At 52.9% G+C, this 20129-nt stretch overlaps 1 protein-coding gene across 3 annotated transcripts in view; it reads left to right on the top strand.

Annotated features, from left to right (window-relative positions):
- Window positions 1-16: 16 nt before the first annotated feature.
- The window catches only part of PCSK6 (proprotein convertase subtilisin/kexin type 6), a 34096-nt gene continuing 13983 nt past the window's right edge, over window positions 17-20129 (top strand). The window contains exons 1-8 of one of the 3 annotated variants that reach the window (XM_041469224.1): window positions 17-176; window positions 5145-5249; window positions 9835-9945; window positions 10550-10693; window positions 11265-11341; window positions 11993-12081; window positions 15176-15348; window positions 18947-19159. In XM_041469224.1, the coding sequence (XP_041325158.1) occupies window positions 5238-5249; window positions 9835-9945; window positions 10550-10693; window positions 11265-11341; window positions 11993-12081; window positions 15176-15348; window positions 18947-19159 (819 nt within the window). In that variant the 5' untranslated portion in view covers window positions 17-176; window positions 5145-5237. Of the gene's footprint in view, window positions 177-5144; window positions 5250-9801; window positions 9946-10549; window positions 10694-11264; window positions 11342-11992; window positions 12082-15175; window positions 15349-18946; window positions 19160-20129 lie in introns of those variants that run through there. The other 2 variants (XM_041469223.1, XM_041469225.1) reach the window with 2 other exon arrangements.

The following is a 20129-nucleotide window of genomic DNA, read 5'->3' on the forward strand; positions in this document are numbered from 1 at the left end:
CCCCCGCCCGCCTCTGCCTGCTGGCCCTGGCGCTGCCGCTGGCGCTGCCCGGGCGCGGGGCCGCCGCCGAGCCCGCCCGCACCGTCTACACCAACCACTGGGCCGTGCGGGTGCGGGGGGGCCCCGCCGAGGCCGCCCGCCTCGCCGCCGCCTACGGCTACATCAGCCTGGGGCAGGTAAGGGGCGGCGGGGGCCGGGGGGCTCCGGGAGCGGGCAGGTGCTGGGGCACCGGGAGCGGGGGATGCGGGGCTGGGGGGGTCGCACTGGGGACCGGCGGGAGCACCGGGGAGCTGCCGGAGGTTCTGGCACCGTGAGCCTGCGGGGGAATCGGGGAGCTGCCGGGGGTCTCACCCCGGGGGTCCCGCAAGCGGAGAGGAGCTGAGGGTTCCGGGAGGCTACCGAGGGTCCCGGGATCGGAAAGGCGGAGCGGTCTCGGGAAACTGCCGGGGATTCCGGCTCTGGGAGCCTGCGGCAGATCCCCGGAGTGGGGAGCTCGGCGCCGGGGAGCTGCCCGGGTGTCGCGCTGGGACTCCCGGTACCGGGAAGCTGACGATGGTCCCGGGACCGGGGAGCCGGCGGGGGTCCCGCGGAACTGCCGGCACTACCGGCACCGGATCCCAGGAGCGGGAGATGGACCCCGAGATCTCCCCGCTGGCGGAGGTCTCGCCGAGCTGCCCGGTCTCCCGGGACAGAGGCGATGCCGGGGGTCCGGGAGCGGGAACGAGCCCCCCGGAGCGGTGGGGATGAGAACGGGGCCGATGCGGGGATGCTGTGGGAGCGCTTTCGCCCGGGGGCGGGCTCCCCCCGGGTGGACGCCCCTTCTCGGGGTGCCCTCGCCCCGCACCGCTGGGGGGTTGCACAAGTTCCTCCCACCCCGGAAAGTTGTATTTGTGGGTTTAACAAACTTTGGACTCTCTGGCCCTGGTTTTTATCGGAGATCCTGGGAACACAGAGAACTTTTGCTTTCAAACCCCCGCAGAACACTGGTGTCTTAAAAGAGATTTTCCGCACAGCAGCTCGTTTTCCTTTCAATTTCTTCATCCTCTGCAATCCCAGATGCAGACTGGTGTCCTCGGAGTTTGTTCCAGAGTTTATTGCCATGGCGCTGCCCGGCGCTTTTTTGGCTGGGTGACACTTCAGGTTGTCCTCCTGCCCAAGGTGTCTCCCGGACTACAAATTATAACCTTGCTTTATATCGCAACCCTGCTTTTAACTATAATTAAAGTCACGGGGTGCTGCATAAACAATTTTTTTGGGGGGGAGGCTGAATTGAGCACATTGTCTCCTGCACCCGTGTCTGTGACCTCCCGTGGGGGATAACCCCTCACATCGCACCCTCAGTCTCCTACCTGCGTGCTCAGCTCCCGTCCCACCAAGGAGAAAATCACATGGATTGTTCATTTGCGTCTATCACAGGGCTGGGCGAAGGTGGTTGTGCAACCCAAAGGGCTTTTCAGTGTTTATCCCTCTTCAGGCAGAGAATATCTTGATTGAACTTCCCACTCTCCCAAGTTGCATCAGCCTAACGTCAGCTCCTGGTTTGGGGTTTTGCTGTGTCCCTTCCCTGCTGGAGCATCTGTTACCCCTCCCTCCTTCCCCAGCATCCCGGTTATGTGAGCTCATCCCTATGATGCTGGAGGCATTTGGCCCATGGGCGCGATGTGGCTCCACTGGAGCATCCATCCTTTCCCCCTGAGCCCTTTCCCCGGGGCAGCCCTGTGCAGGCTGGAGAGCAAGGGAAATATTTCTGTGGTTGCATCAGGGTGTTCCTGGCTCCCGCCTTTCCCGTGGATACTGGGAGCTCGTGCACCTCTGGGGCTTCCCCAGCTGCTCTCAACGCCCTGCCTTCAGCCCTCCATCTCTCCAAGCATTTCCCATTGGCTTTTGGGCTTTTTCTACTGGGTCCTGTCCAGGGTTAAATCTTGAGGGACTGTTTTCCCTTCGCATGTGCTCATTTGTGACATTTGCAGTGTTGTGCTCAAGGTTCGTGGTGTGTTGAACCTCGTGGGGACCTGGGTGTCCCCCTCTTCTCCTGCATCATCAGCTTGTGGAGCTGCTGGTGATTGCATTGTCCCCAGTGAGATGTGGCCTCCTAGGGGCCTGATTCTGGAAAAAACCTGCTGGAAACCTCTGCCAAGGATGTTATCACCCTGGGAAGATGTTTGAGTGGAGTCCAAAGTGGTGAGGGAGGAGGAGAGGTGATGGTCGCTGGAGGACCCAGCTGGGTGCAAGGAGGCTCAGCCCTGCCTTGGTGGCTGGTGACATCTTTTCCTTTGCAATGCAATCCTGCAGGCTCCTGACACGGTACTGCCCGGGAAAGGCACTGCTGGGGTTGGCACACAGCTCTGAGCTCTCCCAGCATTTTCCCGTGCCCAAACCACGAGCCAGGACACTCTAAACCCTTCTGGGTCATGGCAGAGTGACATTTCCCTTGGGGAATCACTTGCGTCAACTTCTATTTAAGTGAAGCAAACAACTAAACAAAAGAAACGGCTTTTACACCCTCGAACGCCTGCTCATTCCTCCCGCCGGGCTTTGTTCCCGGCCGTGCCGGGGCGAGCCGGGACAGGCCCTGGCCGAGGGCAGTGTGGGGACGGTTCGGTGCCGGAGCCCCGGGCAGCGCTGCTGGCAAGGGGTGATGGTGACCCCCTTCCCATCCTGCTTGCAGCGTTTATATGAATTTTTCCATGTGTGGTGTCCAACACTAGGTTTTGGAAGGGCTGACACATCCTCAGTGGTCTCACCTGCAGTGCAGGAGAGGGATGGGATTAATTTTGGGCTGTAGTTGGAGCTTTCCTGGATTCCTGTCATCTCACAGCTCTTGGCTTGAGCCTTACTGAGCTGAACACATCCGTGATCATTTGAGAATTACATTCCTGAAGGCAGGAGCTCATTGACTGGAGCCCTTGTCCCTGATGGGAATGGGTGGTGTCCCCAGGAGGGGAGGGCTCACTGCCTTCTCGGTTGGATCCACCCTTCTGCAAGGCACCAGTGCTGGTGTAGCTGTACTTTGAGCAGATGAAATGGTTTGGGTGAGATGGGGTTGCATTGCAGAACCCTTACTGAGCTGAGTGACCACGAGGAGGACAACAAATCCTTTTTCATTTAAAAGAAAAATGACATTTACAAGTTTTTCTCCTTAGAATATCTTACGTGGAATAGGACATTTGGAGGTCTACCAGGCTGGTCCACTGGGACCAACCTCTGCTCAGACTTTCAAGGTATTCCCAGCATGGGAAGGTTTTTCTTATTTTTCTGCCCATAAATCCCAGGAGGATAAAGAAGTGGGGCACAGAGTTCTTTTCCTGCTGCTCTGGCTATGTATCCCCAGAGCCTGTGATGAGATCATTACCTTCCCTGTGCTCTTGCTGCTTTGCATCACATGGTAATTTTGCATTTATTTGTGAAAAGGAAGGAAGAAATTCTTTACTTGGGAAGGAGTTGTTTACTGTAGGCATGTTGGGGCACTGGCACAGGTTGTCCAGAGAAGCTGTGGATGCCCCATCCCTCTTTAAGGCCAGGCTGGATGAAGCTTGGAGCAAGCTGGTTTGGTGGAAGATGGCCCTGTCCATGCAGGGGGTTGGAACTGGATGTTTTTAAGATCCCTTCCAACCCTAAACCCATTGCAGGATTTTGTGGTAAGCCCCATACTCCAATTTCCAGGCAGAGTGAGCAAGAGGCAGGGTGGCCTTGTCAAGGTTTCCCTAAAATATGGAGAGGTTGAAGCACTCTGCTTCTCTTTTTTTAAGTGCAAATAGATTTGAAGAATGGGTTTAAAAGGCAAATGTAGATTGCAATGAGCAACCTCTTTATGTGGATGTTAAAGAAAATGCCCAGCTATGCTGTAATGTGAAGGGGGGAAGAGGGAGGGTTTAAATTCATTTGAGTGGAAATAAATTATAAAAATCACACTAACAGCAGTAAAGTTGGTGAAATGACATCCTGGCATAAAAGGCAGAGGAAGACTAATTAAATATTTAATGCTTGTAAGAGACACTGGCAGCTCTCAAGGTATCAAGTGTGATAAAGATGTAAGTAGTTGTCATCTGCTTTAGCATCTGATCCAGACAAACCTGTTTGTTCCCTGCTGTTCCATTGCAACCAGCCCTGGTCTGGCCTCAGGAATGTCACCCTGGCCCCTGGGTCACACATGGTCTTAAAGATGTTGCCTTGTGTGTTGCAGATGGGTGCTTGTAAGATGGCCTTTCTGTCCTGTGAGCAAGACACAGGGAATGTCACTGGCTCCCAACATCCAGCTCCTGACATGGAATGTGGGTTTTTTTGGTGGGATGGAAAAAAAAAAACCAAACCAAACAGACTCAGGCAAAAGTGAATTTAAAGCAAAGTCCCAATTTGTACCCAAATTATGTGATCTGGGAGCCACATACCAGTGAGTGCAGCTTTTGGGTCACTCCTGTCCCTCTGGCTGTGAATCCCCGTGGGATGTTTCATATGCGGTGTCTGGCTGAGATCCCTCGATTCATTGCATAGCCCCGGGACTTTATCCGTGCTTCTGGGATGAAAAAAGAGGAGTTGTGGTGTCTCCAGATGCCAGGCTGAGAGGGCCGGAGGCAGCACAGGCACCCCGGGGCTTGGCAGGGTGGTGTGGCTGGCACCGTGTTCTCCTGCAAATGCTGCCATCCCTCACTCCAGGCGATGCACATTTATATCCCACGCTTCCCAGGAGCATCCCAGGGAGGGCAGGGATCGCATCACCTCTCCTCATGTGCAGCCGGGGCGAAGCCGGAGCGCCGGGCGGAGAAGGCAGGAGGATGAGGCACAGCTCCCCTGGCTGCGCTGCAGCTGCTGAGCTCATTTTTAGCTCATTATTTCTGCTTGGGAGCTGATGAAAGGCAGTTTTCAAAGATGCATTTAATGGGTGAAAATTCATAAAAATGTTTTCCGGGCTCTGTTGTGCCAGTGCAGCGTCCGACCACCAACGCTGTTTGTCGCAGCGGTGGCACCGGGGCTCGTGCCAGCATCCTGCATCCTCCCGAGCCCCAGGAGCTCTGTGGGAGTGAGGGATTTGGGGTGCAGGGCACGGCTGCACTGATGCTGCCAGTACAAAATGGGGGGGGGCAGCCACGGGAAAACAGATTTAAAAAAAAAAAACAAAAACACCCAAACAACCTCTTTTTTTACAGATTGGAAGCTTGGAAGACTACTACCACTTTCACCACAGCAAGACGTTCAAACGCTCCACGCTGAGCAGCCGGGGACCGCACAACTTCCTCCGCATGGACCCCAAGGTACGGGGCTGGGCACCCTGGTGTCCCCCAGCCCCTGCAGGGTGGTGGGATGGGCTCCCCACCTGTCCCTGGAGAAGGCTGTTGGCTTGATCTGGGTCAAGAGTGAGCTGTAGCATCTTGGGATGACATGTTATCCTTGAGCCACAGCCCTGCACACACGAGTGATTCATTGGGCACGGGCACGGAGAGCGGTGGTGAAAAATACGTAAAAGTGACTAAACACTAACATCTGCCTGAAAGCCGGGAGGAAGAAAAGGGGGAAAAGCTTTCCAGGACAGAAAGGCTGTTGCATGCTCGGGGTGTTGATCCAGTTGCCACAACACTTGCTGCCTCAATGGTTGCTATGTGTGAAATCCTTGGCAATAGCTCTGCATTGCTTTTTTTCCTAGAGCAAGCATCCAAAGGGATTTTCAGTGCAGCTGAATTGACAAAAGTAATGGGGAGGGGGGGAAGAAGGCAAGGAGGGACCTGGGCGAGCTGGGTTTGGGGTGGTGGGGAAGGGTTGTGGCTCTCCTTTGGCTGTCCTCCTCCACCAGCTCCCCCTGAGCACTGTGAGATGTGACTTGTGCAGAGCAGGGGAAGGGTTAATGGTGGGAAGGTTTTTTTGGGAGAGGGGGACATAAAAGCAGAAAAAGCCATTTTGGTGAAGGATAGGTGGCAAGCTGCTGGTGCCTGCAGCGATGCCTGGCCATCCCATCCTTGTGCTCAGACACCCTTGGGATGCTCCTTCCCAAGACATCTCCAACCCACTCCACACCCGGCCCCAGACACACACAGCAGCCCTGCCCTCCCCAGGCTTTCCGGAGAGATTTGCTGTTAAATATTTGGACAAGGTCTGTAGCACATTTTTGAGGAGGAGGCGTTCGCGTGGCTGCTTTGCCAGCGGGGGAAACCTCGTGGAGGGGAGCCTGGTGCCCTGGAAGTGTGCTGGGCTTTAATTAAAGCTGTTTGCCCTCAGGGGGTGCACAGGCATCCCAGCAAACAACGAATTCTCTGCATTTGAAATACCCCCATTTAAATGAGTCTGGTTATAATGCAAACTAAATCAATTGGCTTTTAGTCATATTAACCTTTACCTTACCTTGCTCTGTGGGCTCCAAGCTGGAGCAATTAACTCCTGTTCTCTTAATCCTTCCTTATCAGTTCAAAACCTGTTGGCATGTCTCTCCCCCTCTCGCATGTACATTTACAAATCGTTTAAGTGATGCATTTGGATGGCACCAGCTTAGCATGCATGCAGGAAAACATCACCTCGAGGCACGAGGACAGGAGCTGGAATAGGGAGGATGGAAACAAATCTTGCAGAAATCCTGACTAACCAGCCAATCCGGTTGTTTGCAGATGTTGGGTGGTTCATGCCTTCTGGGGGCTATTGTTTCCAATGCTGTTATTTGTTTGCTGTGGGGTTCGGTGGCATGAGCTGGGCAGGAGGACCACTGCCAAGCTCTCCACCCCCAGGAGAAGTCTGGGAAAGGGGAGACTCCAGGACACAGAGGGAAGCAGCCAGGGTCCTGATCCTTGTGTGACCATGCTGCTGCTGAGCTGCCCTGTTGCCCCAAGAGACCCTTGGGGCATCTGGCTGCTCCTGCTGGGGCTGATGTGAGCCAAGAGATGTGGCACGTGATGGAAAGGGAGGAAGGATGTGGCAAATCCAGCAATTTCGGGGATAGGTCATGGTGGTGGGAGGTGGGGAGGGACAGTGGGATGCAGAGTGGGGTCACACCATGCTGTGCCACCCCTCTTAGGGCTCCACTTGCAGCTCTTACTGCCATAAACTTTCCTTGCTCACTGGAATGCTCGTGTTGGTCCATGCAGTGCTTGAGCCTCCATCCTCACTGCTCGAGTCTCTTAATCCCCGTGAGCAGATGCCACGGCCTTGGTCCCTGTGCCTCTGGCCATGCACCACGGCAAAATCAACCCCATCTGAATTATTTGCTGTGCTTTATGGCAAACATGTGCTGGAACCATCTTGTTTAGCCTGGATCTCCACTTTAACTCTTGCACAGCCACTGGGATAAGTTAGACTGTCACTTTTCTGGAGCTGCAAAGGAAATTGCACCCTCACACGTGCTGGTTATTGTGCTTGGTGGAGCCTCCCAGGCAGGCTGGATCTGGGCCTCATCCACTGAAAATCTCAAAGTGAGGGGAAACATAAAAATCCCTCGTTCTGTTTCCAGCAAGGGTGTAGGGTCCAGCTTGGGGCTGCCTGTGCTGCCTCCTCATGGGGTCCCTTGGTGCCACTCACAGTCACCTCCTTATTGCTAATTGCTGCCAGCACCTAAAGGAGCTCCAGGGGAGCTGGAGAGGGACTTTGGATGAGGGCCTGGGGTGTCAGGACAGGGGAGAATGGCTTCACACTGACAGAGGGCAGGGGAAGATGAGACACTAAGAAAAAATTACTGGCTGCAAAGGTTGTAGGCCCTGGCACAGGTTACCCAGAGAAGCTGTTCCTGCCCCATCCCTGGAGGTGTTCAAGGCCAGGTCAGATGGGGCTTGAAGCAGCCTGGTCTGGTGGAAGGTGTCCCTGCTCATGGCAGAAGATCTGGAGTGAGATGAGCTTTAAGGTCCCCCCCAACCCAAACCATTCTGTGATTCTGCAACAATTAGGGTTTGCAAGGGTAGAGCTGGGACCCTGGGCCTCAGGACTATAACAGTTTGGGCCATTTCTAGTACAAAAAAGCCTTTTTTCCCCCTTTATTTTACATTTCCAAGAGCTTTTCCCCATCCTGGATCAGTAATGGAAGTTGATCTGAGTTTCATGAGCTGCAGGAGCTGCTACAGGGGTGCCCCAGACTCCCTCCTGCTTGCCTATTTTCCCATGCCAGGCACATTGATTTATCAACTCTTCCTTGAAATCAATGTCCTTAAACTGCTGATTTCTCTGTGTCCACACACAATGACTCCATCGACTCCTGGCTGTCAGTGCTGGGGTCGATCAGGAGCCTGTTTGAGATGAAGACATCACCGTGAGGCAGCTCCTGGCAAAACCCTCCAAAATCCCACACCTTACCATCATTCCTGCATCCTGCAAAGCAGCAGGGAAAAGGTGGTAGCTGTGGCTTGGGCAGCCAGACTCATGGAAATGCTGCCAGGGAGTGGTGCTTTAAGGAAAAAAGCCCGTTATTTGGGCCATAACCTCTATTTAATGTATTTTTATTTTTTTTTAACTAGACCATGAAGTTATATTTTTGCTTCCAGTGTTTAAATCCATCACTGTGTAAGCAAAGCGGTGCACTCTCGGCAGCCAAGGCAGCGTGGAAAATCATTTTTCTATGAAATACATTTTTTTTCCCCCCTTTCAACAGTGTTTTTTTCTTTATAATATATATGTGTTTAAAACCCAAGCTCTAGGCTGGAAGCTGTCGGGTTTCTGACATCCACCTCCATCTGAGGCACAAAGCAATAAACTGTGCAAGAACTCAGTTCAGCTGACAGTTTTACATAAATGAGCTCAACAAAAGTTGCACTTTGTATTTTTATTCCTTTTGTTACAAAACCTTCGTCACAACAATAGAGACATCCCCATGAGCAGCTCCCAAAAGACCCAGAGCCATCAGGAAGAAAGCATCCAGCAAGGAGGGATGTGCCACACAGCCCTCACAGTTCATTGGCTGGTGCCTCCTTTCTCCCCCAGCAGGAACATCTGTAAAGATTTGGTCTATAAATTACTTTTACACCCTTTCTTCACTAAACTTGAGCTTCACCTCCACGCTGAAGGCAGGAAAGCCCTTTGTGTGGCAATAAAGGGTCTGGGGGGTGGTTAATGTTTGATGGGGATGGGATGTGGGTGCTTCCAAAGCAGCACCTCAGGCAGCTCCCGCCGCAGCGCCGTGGGCAAACACCAGCATTTCCCAATCACGGCCTTTTCCAGATCATTTCCCGTTTGATCTCCCTGCGTGTCATGCCCTGCTGGAACGCAAACAAATGTCAGAGTGCTCAGCTCCAAGGCCACCTCGCATGCAGCCACTGCCAAAATACTTGTGTGGAGCTGGCCACGTCCCCTGAGATCTGCCACAGCCATGTGTGGCCATCACATATTTTTGGGAAATGCGTGTTGTGCTTGGGTAAAGCCCCCAGTTTTTGTTATTTTATCAGGAGGAAGGAGCTTGGAGGATGAGCAGCCCCGGAGCCAGGTGGAATGGCCTCAGGGCTGAGCTGCTGCCTCCCAGCCAGCAGGAAGGATCAGCCCAAAATCTAAGCCAAGCACCTGAGTCTTCTCCAAAACTTTGACTAAACACTGAAATATGCTGTCTGTCTCCAGCGGGACTCCAGCGCGTGCTTCTGTGCCTCGCTGAGCCGGGGGGGTTCAGGCACGCGCTCCGAGGCGACGTTTTTGTGCTCCAGCAGAGGAATCTGGTCTGGCTCAGGCAGCACAATGAGCTGAGCTCACCCTGTCTGTCTGTCCATCCATCTTTCCAAACGGAGCTGCTGTCTCCACAGCAGCTCTGGCCACGGAGATGGGGGTTTGCCAGACCATGGGGTTCAGGTTGAGGCTGGCATTGCTTCTGCATCCCACATCCCATTTCAGTGGGCAATGCCAGGCTCAGTGCCCATGGGTGGTGCTGACCCAGGTCTCTGCTTGCAGGTGGACTGGCTGCAGCAGCAGGAGGTGAAGAGGAGGGTGAAGAGGCAGGTCCGAGGGGAGCCACATGCCCTGCCCTTCAACGACCCAGTGTGGCCCAACATGTGGTACCTGGTGGGTGTCCCCCTGTCACTGCTTCATGGGGGGTCATTTATTTCTAAGCAAAAGCATCATCAATCTTCGCTCAGCCCAGCCAGTAATGAAATAATAGCATCAAATGTGCTTGGCAGCAGGATTTTAAAATTGTGAATAAATACACCTGAAGAGTTTGGTTTGAAGTGTTTCACCCTTGTTAGCAGCCCCTCTTCATGGTCTGCAAAGGCTTGGGAGCAGCACCACTGTATTTTACCCATCCCAGAGCTGCAGCCATCTATTTGTAATATAATTTTTCTCCTGCCTGCTTCATCGATCTGTATTTGACAGGGAAATTCATTGAAAATTAAGGGTGGAAAGGAAGTGAGCACTTCAAAACCCAGGAGCCCATAGTACTTGAAATGGAAGAGGAAAAGAATAATGGGGAGATAGCATTGCCTGGATTAACTGCTGTTGGATGGGTTTGATCTGTGGAGTAAAGTTATAACAAATCTGCAAGTTATATGGCAGGGGGTGGGTTGTAAATATATTTTCTGGTTGATTAAATGGGCTCCCAGCCTGGCTGTTTGCTTAGATGGGCTGGAATGGGGTTGCAGCCCTTTTGCAGCTGTGTTTGTCCCCGTAGCACTGCGGTGATAAAAACAGTCGGTGCAGGTCGGAGATGAACATCCTGGCAGCCTGGCAGAGGGGCTACACGGGCAAGAACGTGGTGGTCACCATCCTGGATGACGGCATTGAGAGGAACCACCCCGACCTCCTGCAGAACTATGTGAGCTGGGGGATGGATGGGATGGACTGGGGCTGATCCTCACCATGAATTGATTTATGGAGAATTTCAGTGTGTAAACACAGCTGAAAGTCTGTGCATTGGCATATTTAGAGGAAAAGGTTTGTTGTTGTTTTTTTTTTTCTTTTTTTAAAGAAAGGCTTGAGATGTTTTTAAGAAGGAAATGAGGTTTTTAGATAAAGAGGATTGGGGGAACTCCCTTCGCAGCTGCCTGGGAAGCAGCCTCCTCCCTCTGCTCACCAGGGCAGAGCCAAAAACCTGCATGAACACATTCAGCCCCAGCTCAAACCCCACATGACCACAGTGGGAGGGAAGGGGGTGCTGAACCCAGCAGGATTTGGGGTTCAGAGGAGCAGCTCCTGAGGTAGCAGGATATTTCCCCTAGGAAACACACAGGACTGCAGCCTAAAACTATTTATACTGAGTAAACAGACAGAAACTAAAGGGAAAATGTAATTTTCTGCTGTGCTTGTCTGCACTGGGCATCACTGCAGCTACTGGCCACCATAACCACCCAGTAAGTTGAATATAATGGTGAATCTAATATTTTCAGGACCCGCTTGCAAGCTACGATGTTAATGGGAATGACCATGACCCAACTCCACGCTACGATGCCAGCAATGAGAACAAGTATGTGATGATAATTGTAATGGAGCAAGGGGTCTGGGGGTGTTCCTGAGGCTGGGTGTCCCCTCTGGAGTGACTTCCAGGTCTCTTTCCCCATTCCCAGTGCTGCAGAGTAGGCTGTGTTAAGGGCTTTGCACAGAGTCCTTATGTTTAATGCAAATTCAACCGGTGACAACCACTCTAATTGCTAATGAATCCTCCAGCCACCCAATACAGCACCAGGGGGTTCCTTGCCCTGGCTGGGGATTGAACCACAGGATGGGTGGCTGAGATGGCAAAGCCTGGATGCATTTTTTGGGCTTCAGTTAAAGTGGGATGGTTACAGGTGAAAAGGAAACAGGAATGGAAAGAGCAGCCTGCATAGAGATGCAAGATGCAAAGAGGAAGTTGCATTTAGGTGCAAATTGTAAGAGGAAGTTGCATCAAGGTGTAAAATGCAAACAGCAAATTGGATTTAGGTGCAAAATGCAAACAGCAAATTGCTTTCAGTATTAGTTTCCTCCACCCGCTTGGTGTGGGCTTTGGGTAAGGGCAGTTTCTTCCTCTGCTCCAGCCTTGGGGCTGGTTTTGGGTGCTGGGTGGGGTGTGGCTGGAGGGAATCCTTTGCCATGGCCATGAGCTCATGGGGGTTTCTCCTTGGCTTTCTCCTTGCAGGCACGGCACTCGCTGCGCGGGGGAGGTGGCGGCGGCGGCGAACAACTCCTACTGCATCGTGGGCATCGCCTACAACGCCCGCATCGGAGGTGAGGCTGCCACCTCCATGGCTCCCCTGCCCTTCACCATCCCCCTGAGGGACCACGGCCACCCTGGCCACACCAACAGGCTCCTGGGGGAGAGGTGGGATGCTGCTCCCCCAGGACAAAGACTCCTCCCTGGTGCCTTGGGTGCAGGGAGCCCCGGGGGTGTTGAGGGAGAAGGATGGGTGCTGTGGCAAGCAGGGGACTCTGGCTCCATGGATTTAGGGTGGAAACTTTCTGCTTGGGCTGCATCCTTGCTGTGAGGGTGCACGTGGATTGAGGATGTGGTGTTTTCACCCCAGAAGTCCATAACTGCTCTTGTGGGGTCTGTCCTTTTGGGTGGCTGTGTTTGCTATGGTCAATGGTGCTGGCTGAGGTCACTCATTTGGGGGGTCAAGGGATGCTGAGGAGCTGCTCAGAGCAGGGGGCCTGGGGAGAACCCCAAAAATACCCTCAGGGGGAAAAAACACCAAGAAGATCATAGCCCCTCAAATAACATGTGTGGAAAGCAAATTAATCTTTATCACCAAATTCAATCCCAATGCTAATTAGCATTGCTGACTTCATTTGCGTTAGCTGAGCTGGTTTGAGCTGGGGCAGTTCTGGCTAACCCAGGCAACCCTGGGGAGATGAGGGTCTTAGATGAGGGGCTGGGAGTGTGGTGGTGTCCCACCTACATGGCTGGTGGGACTGTGTAGGGGACAAATGCCTGGAGCTGAGATCTTTCAGCCTTCAGCCCCATCCCTGGCATGGCTGGAACAGGAAAGGGGCTTTTCCTGCAGCCCCTCTTACCACCTCAGTGCTGGGAGAAGTGACCATCAGCAGCAGGGACCCAAGTGCCTACCGGTGGATTCGGGGTTGAATTCCTTCTTTTGGCTTATTCATCCTGGCTGTGCAGGATGTGTTAGGGTTGTGTCTGTATGGGAGCAGTGTCCACAGGGATCTTGCTCTTGGCCAAGTACCTCCTGTGGTTGTCTGTGCTGGGAAAATCCCCAGAGGGAAGAAATAACCCCAGGGAGGGTGAAGAGCGGACTGGTAGGGCTGTAAGGGCTATGGCACATCATCCATCCCATCTCCTGTACTCCCTCTCCCTACATGTGTGATGGCTTCTTGCTTCATGGAGTCTTCTTGCCTCTAAAAACCCATCTCCAAGCACACAGCAAGCAGCAACAGAGCAAGGCAAAGCTTATGGTGGGATTTATTGGATCCTGCAGGATCAGGCCATTCCCTTCATGCTCCTTTCTCTACAGCAGCTGTGGAGACGAGCGTTCCTTGTTGACTTTATGACGACCTCTGGGTCTCATTTTAATTTGCTCCCTTTAACGAGTGCCTTGCCTCAGGGGTGTGCTGGGGAGGTGTTGAGTGAGACAAGACACCTGGCAGAGGGCTGGGGGCTGGGGGCTTCCCACAACGTGAGCAGGCAAAGGGGAAAAATAGAGTCTGAGCCGTATCAAGTTTGGGATCATGGAGAAAAATACGCTATAGCTGCAGTGAGAGTGATTTTAGATGGATTACACAAATAAAGCAGCGATTAATGAGCACAACTTGTTGGGGAAGCCTATTTGTCACACTTGGAGAGCTCCCATCTAATTTTACTGGCTGCTCTTCAGTGCTCTTGCATTGCTTTTCATATGCCCTGGGCAAAACACATCACTGCTCAAGGAAAGGGCTCCTGCCATTCCTCCTCCTCTTCCCTCTCCTCCAACGCTCGCCTTGGAGGTCGTTGCTCCCTGTGTGACACAAAGCTCATTTATTTTGCAGCAGCCACCCCTGCTCCCTCCTGCTCCCCATTATTTAACCAGCGAGCCCCCCATTGTGGGTGGCTGTGTCTGGGCAGACTTTGGGTTGGTTTGGGTTGACTTTAGGCTGATTTTGGGCTTGCTGATGAGAACAGCCACATACAGCAAGCACAAACCCCCTCCCTCAGCTGACTTTCCTTGTCATGTGCAGCTCAGACACTGGGCTTGGCTCTTCGCCCCTTCTCCCTGTGTTTTCTTGTTGACAAAGAGGAATTTTTTGGGAACAGCTCTGCTCCCTGATTTTACATTTCTAAGCTTGGTTTTGGCTGGTTGGGGACAGCGTCAGAAGGAGATATTTGAGTTGACTGGTGTCCAGAGCACAGCTGCAGCTGGAATGACATCTGCCTGCATTTGTTTGCTTTAAGACAAAATACATGTGGAAGGGGAAATGCGTTTTTATAAACCAGACTCTCCCTGGCTGACAAAATACAATGCTGAAATTTCCAGCATTGCTTTTCCTGCAAGGGCTGTTTCTGGGCAGCCTGTTGGGGTGCCTGGCACCCTCTACCCACTGTATGGAGAGGAAACCCAGCAGGGAAAGGGTGATGGAGAGCAGAAGGGGTTGTGCTGCCATATTGCAGCAGTCAGAGGCTGGGGGTGTGCAGCAATCCCCCAGCCCATCCCACCATGGCTGGTGGGCTCTGCCTGTGGGCATCCTGGCTGGCACCTGCTGGCATTCCCAGCTGAAAGTGAGAGTTAACCCAGGTGGCATTGTTATCCCAGGTGTTGGGGTCCTGGCTCTGATTTTGGCCATACAAACCACAGCCTGGGTTTTTTTCCTGGGGCTTTTCCCTCTCCAGGGAACTGCTGGCATCAGTTGGGCAGTGATGGGGTTTGGGAACAGTCACAGTCATCCCCACTCGAGGGGAGAGGCTTCATCCCACCAATGTGCCTGAAGCTGGGAGGCATGAGTGTTCAGGAAACACCAAAAATCTTCCAGGTGGAGAAATGCGCTAGCTAAGGAATCAAAAGGGGGGAAAAAGGATTTTAGTGGGGGGATTTTGTCCCTGGGGAATGCAGTACCACTACCACCACTCATTCCCCACCAGAGGAGGGGAAGTGAATTTTAACACTCCCTTCTCCATCACTTGCCATGAAGCCAGCAACACAGAAAACTTTCCCCATAGCTCCCCAGCATCCTGCTGCCTGGCTTGTTGGCATGCGGGGCCACGGGCTGAAGCTATTCCAGGCGCGCCTGAGCCGTGCGGTTTCCGCCGCCGTTAACAAAGCCCTTTGATTGCAATCCTCACACTGTCATCCACGCCATGAAGCCCTAATGTCTGATGTTTTTGTGCTTTTAGGCATTCGTATGTTAGATGGAGATGTAACAGATGTTGTTGAAGCGAAGTCGCTTGGCATCAGACCCGATTACATTGACATTTACAGCGCGAGCTGGGGGCCAGATGATGATGGGAAGACAGTTGATGGACCTGGTCTATTGGCCAAACAGGCTTTTGAGCAAGGCATTAAAAAGGTGTGGATCCCACAGCGCCCAGACGCGCTCGCCCTCCTCCTCCTGTCCCGTGGGAAGGGCCGTGGCCGGCCCGGGGTCTGGCACAGGGATGGGCAGCTCAGCCCCCCGAGGCAATGCCAGCATAGGGCTGGGGTGGGGGGCAGCCAACCATCTCTAATTTTTCCTAGTTTTCCCTAAGAGCTCCGGTGGATTTGGCGGCCGAGGGTGGTGACGGCGGGAGGTGCCTGGTGATGGTGGGACCCTCGGCACACCCGGCAGAGCAGGGAGGCCCCAGGCTGTGCAAAGCTCTGCCGGGATGAGAAACCCAAAGCGGTTCTTGGGGGGGTAACTTTGCACCCCAAAATGTCCCCCCTGGATGCTGGTGTGGATGGAAACAGCAGTATCCCAAACCCTACTACGTCCAGCCCTCTCCTCCATGCTCTTTGGGCTCCTGGTATCCTTTCCCAGGGGCCTCTGTCACATCAAGCATTCCCTTGGTTTTCCAACCAGAACAAGCGGCTGTGTCACGGCTGGGGAGGGACATGGGTGTTGCCACAGGATCTGACAATGGATTGTTGTCCTTGTTTAGCCAACATTATATGATTGACAGCTGCCAACCCCTGCTGGGGATGCCCTTTTCCTTTTTGGGCACTTAAAAAACAATGCCCAATATTGGCTAAAAGCATTGAGAAAAAAGCCTTTTTGGCAGCTCGGTGGGCACTGTGGGTAAGTGTCGCAGTGGCTCAGGGCTCCACAGTGGCTGTTCCCTGGGTGCTCCAGAGAATCTGGGGTGGGATTCCATTGCCAGCAGCCCCAGGCTGGGCTGTGAAGCCCCCACTTCAACCTCTGCCACCACTCCTTCCTCTGCTGCCTCTCCCCGCAGTGTGCCGGGAGTTGGGGCGGCCTCTTATCTAAAAATAGGGTGGAGTGTTTTCCCGCTGTTGACTTGATTTCCTGCTGGGGCGGTGAGCCTGCCGAGGAATCCATTGAAGTGCTGGGGAGTTCACGCCGTGTAAATACAGGGGAACAAGCTGCTTTTTAGACCTTACTTTTCCATGCAGGAGCAAACAGGCGGCAGCTGGGTACTTGCCTAGCACAGCCCCACTGTCTTAGGATGCTTGTTTTTGCTTCCCAGGGGACATCCTGGTCCCCCCACCGCCACCTCGTGTTTGCAGCACCCACTATCCCACATGCACAACTCGTAATTGCCAACTCCATCTCCTTAAATAACAAGGAAAGCTGCAAGCAGATAGTTAACTGCCACCTTTAGCCCGAGCAAACAGCTGTAACCAAGTTATAAATCCTTAAAATTGAGTTTTTAATGGAAACATTAAAATAACCTTTATCTATTAGCGATAGGACTGCGCTGGGGTAATTTATCATCTTGTTTCTTGTTCCTCCAGCCACACTTTATTAGTTCCCGAGCTAACGAGGGGATATTTATCCTGGTCATTCATGGAGTGCTGTTGGGCAAACACCCAGGCCCTGCAGTGCTGTGGAAGCAGGAGAGGCTGTGCATCCCACAGCCAACCCATGAGCTGCTGGGGTGAGCTGGATCAGCCCCAGCTTGGCCAGGGAGGGAGTCCCTGGTTTAAATGATGCCCAGATTCAGGTTTTATAGCAGCCAGGAGACCCTCACTGGCATTGCACTGTCTTAGAAGGACAGCAAATTAAGAAGCTGGATGTTTGGGGTCTGCTTACAGAAATCTTGATTGTTCTTTGTTTGAGAGCAAAGGGAAAGAATGGATTTTTCCAATCTGAAGGAGCTGCAATATGTGGTGAGCTCTTGTTCTGCCAGGAAATGCTGTCAGGTGTTAGCTGTGCATTGTTGTAGTGTCATTCATGTGCCTGCTCATGTCCTCATGTGACCGTGCTGTCTCCAAACCCATTTTCCCCCAGTGCTGCCCTGCCTGGGCATCAGGGGATGTGGGTTTGGAGCAGGTCTGAGCCTTTCTTGGGTCCTGTGGGTGTGACGCTCGGGGTGAGGGATGAAAGGGAGGTCTGGGCTCCCAGTGTTCTGATCCCAATCAAAATCATTGCTCCATCTCCAGATGCTTGGCCAATTGTGTTAGGTTTTGTTCCTCTGATTAGTGATTTGGGAAAGCTTGGGTTGCACACAGTGGGTCCCATCCTTGAAGGTATTTTGACTTTGGTGTGGGCGAACTGGATGGTTGCTGTCTGTGCCGAGCGTGTGGGCTGGGATGCTGCCTCCTTGGAGATCCAGGAAACCCTGGAAGGTGGGATGGGAGATGCCAGCAGCAGGCTTGGTGGGCTGGCAAGCTAGGTCGAGCTCTCTGTGATGCGGAGCAGGGCAGTAATTCCCTTAGCAATTGCACTTTTTCTTGCAGAGCTCCAGACAGCTCTATTAATCTTTGCTAGGGAAATACCCACCCAGTTTTGCTGGGAGGCAGCCCAGATAATGAAAACTTTCATAAAGTAAGGAAAGAGCCTGACTTAGACTGTCTATCCAGAGGCAGGGTCAGCTCAGAAAGCCTCTGCCCCAGGAGGGGGGCGAGACAGGTAATAAACCTTCCCGCTCCCCCCGGCGCCTAAAGCCCACAATAAATCCCGGTGAATTCCTCCAGTGCAAAGCTGCTTTATTATTATTATTATTGTTGTTATTATTATTTTTTGTGGAGGAAGCTGCCACAGAGCAGTGGGAGGGAGGTAAACACCAGATCTGCCCAGGCCAGCGCCAGAATCTCTCCGTGGCAGGAGCAGCCGCGGGGAGGACGGCGCTGCTCCGCTGCTTCCCGCGCCTGCCAAGCCCGGCAGCGCTCCATCCTCCCCGGAGAGCCCTGCCTTGTGGGGCACGGAAGAGAACCAGCCACTTCATTTCCTGCCCCTAACCCTTTTTGGCTCACCAAAAATCCTCCTTTTTGTGATGTTCACCTTGCTGCGAACCCCCGCAGGGCTGGGTTGTTCCTGGGTGTCCTGGCAGCGGGTTGGATGGAGGAGTGAATGGGGCTCATTCCCGTGGTGTTGGCTTCTTTAGGGGCCCCTTGCTGGCACCACGGCTGCTGCTGCCAGGTGGGATTTTCCCCTGGCTCTGGGGAGGTCTGGGCAGCAGGCACACCCCTCCCACCCCCCAATTCCCAGTGGGGTCACAGCTGTACCCAGTGGGGATGGCTCCATCAGAGGTTCCAGCCAAGTGATGGGGGGGAGACAAGAGGGTGGGATCTGAAAAATACAAGACAAGCAAAAGAAACCTAATGGATAGACTGGGAGAAGGTTTCTGGTGTTTTGGGTGGTTAACAAGGGGCTTTGTGGGCTTGGGAGATTTGGGGTTTGGGGGTTCCCTGACAGTTCCTCCTGAAGGGCCATCCCTAAAAGCACCATGCTGTGCTCCAGGGATTTTGAGTACCCAAGATGTTTTCCCCCATGGAAAATGCCAAAATCCTGTTGCTGGAGGCTCTTCCATCCTTTTGGGGAGTCACTGCCTATAAACTGGGACTGACTACTGATACAGGGGTCTGAGCACTGGGCAGGGTGAGACCCATCCTTCCACCCTAGCCAAACACCCAAAAACCAGACTTACCCCTCCTCCCCATGCTGAAATGACCTCTCATCCTGGGCAAACACCTCCTCTAACCCTCCTCTATCCCCTCTGTGCCCGCAGGGTCGCAGGGGACTGGGGTCCATTTTCGTCTGGGCGTCGGGGAACGGCGGCAGAGAGGGCGATTACTGCTCCTGTGACGGCTACACCAACAGCATCTACACCATCTCCATCAGCAGCACCACCGAGAACGGCTACAAGCCCTGGTACCTGGAGGAATGTGCCTCCACCCTCGCCACCACCTACAGCAGCGGGGCGTTTTATGAGCGGAAAATTGTGAGTTTTACCCCAGCATCGAGTGGGGCAGCACCCCCCGGGTGTTTTCTGCATGGCTGGGCTTGGGTGATGGATCAGTTGTAAGAGCTAGGCTTTGTCCTTAGCCTGCAGTGGGTTTTGCTCTGGTTTTGCCTCAGGGATGTTGTGTTTTCCCTGGTAAATGGGTGAAAGGGCTGGAGGTTTGCAAAAATACCCATGTAAATATTTGCCCGTTCCCCAAGGTGCTTGCTCACTGTATCTTGGTTTGTTTTGGTTTTTTTAAAAAGTGAATTTTGAGGATTTTTAGCCTGAGAGAGAAAAAAGGGAGAGGATGGAGGCATTTAACAGGGGTGTGGCAGCCCCAAACTGGGAGATGAGATTTTCTGGAGCCAAGGAGCTGCCTGAAGATGTGTGCACATGTGGATCAGTGCAGTTTTCCCTGCCACCCAGGCTGTATTTGTCCGGTCCCAACAGCTGCTGTGGCCTGGTCACAGCTTTGCTGATCATTACTGACATCCCTGTGCATCATCTGAACCTTGGGAAGTAAAACATCTCACACCAACACAGCACCTTACTCAGCCTGAGGATTTCTACCCTAGTGGAGTCTTCTGACCAAAAATTGTGTGGGGTTTTTTTTAACAAGTAAATAATTTTTTTGGTATTGAGGAGTGATTTCTTTGACCCCCAAAAGATGAATTTCCAGCTAGAAAACAGAATGCAAGTGCCATTTTCATGGCACTCCAGAGTGTTTGCATGGCTGAGGACAGCCCCAGTCCAGTGCTACTGGAGCACTCTTGGGCAAAATCCCAAACCAGCTTCCCATCCAGAAATCAACAGATTAACTCAAAACTTAGGAGCTTTTTGAAATGAGAAAGCATCTCTTGGCCCCCCACCTCCTCTCCAAATTTTTGGTACCCAAACATCATGTTCTATCTTAAAACAAAAAAGCTAGAAATGGCTTTTTTCCTCTATACAAATGGCAATTCTTGTG

This window comes from Pyrgilauda ruficollis, unplaced genomic scaffold (genome assembly GCF_017590135.1).
Source record: "Pyrgilauda ruficollis isolate IOZ18807 unplaced genomic scaffold, ASM1759013v1 scaffold23, whole genome shotgun sequence".
Lineage (NCBI taxonomy): Eukaryota > Metazoa > Chordata > Aves > Passeriformes > Passeridae > Pyrgilauda > Pyrgilauda ruficollis.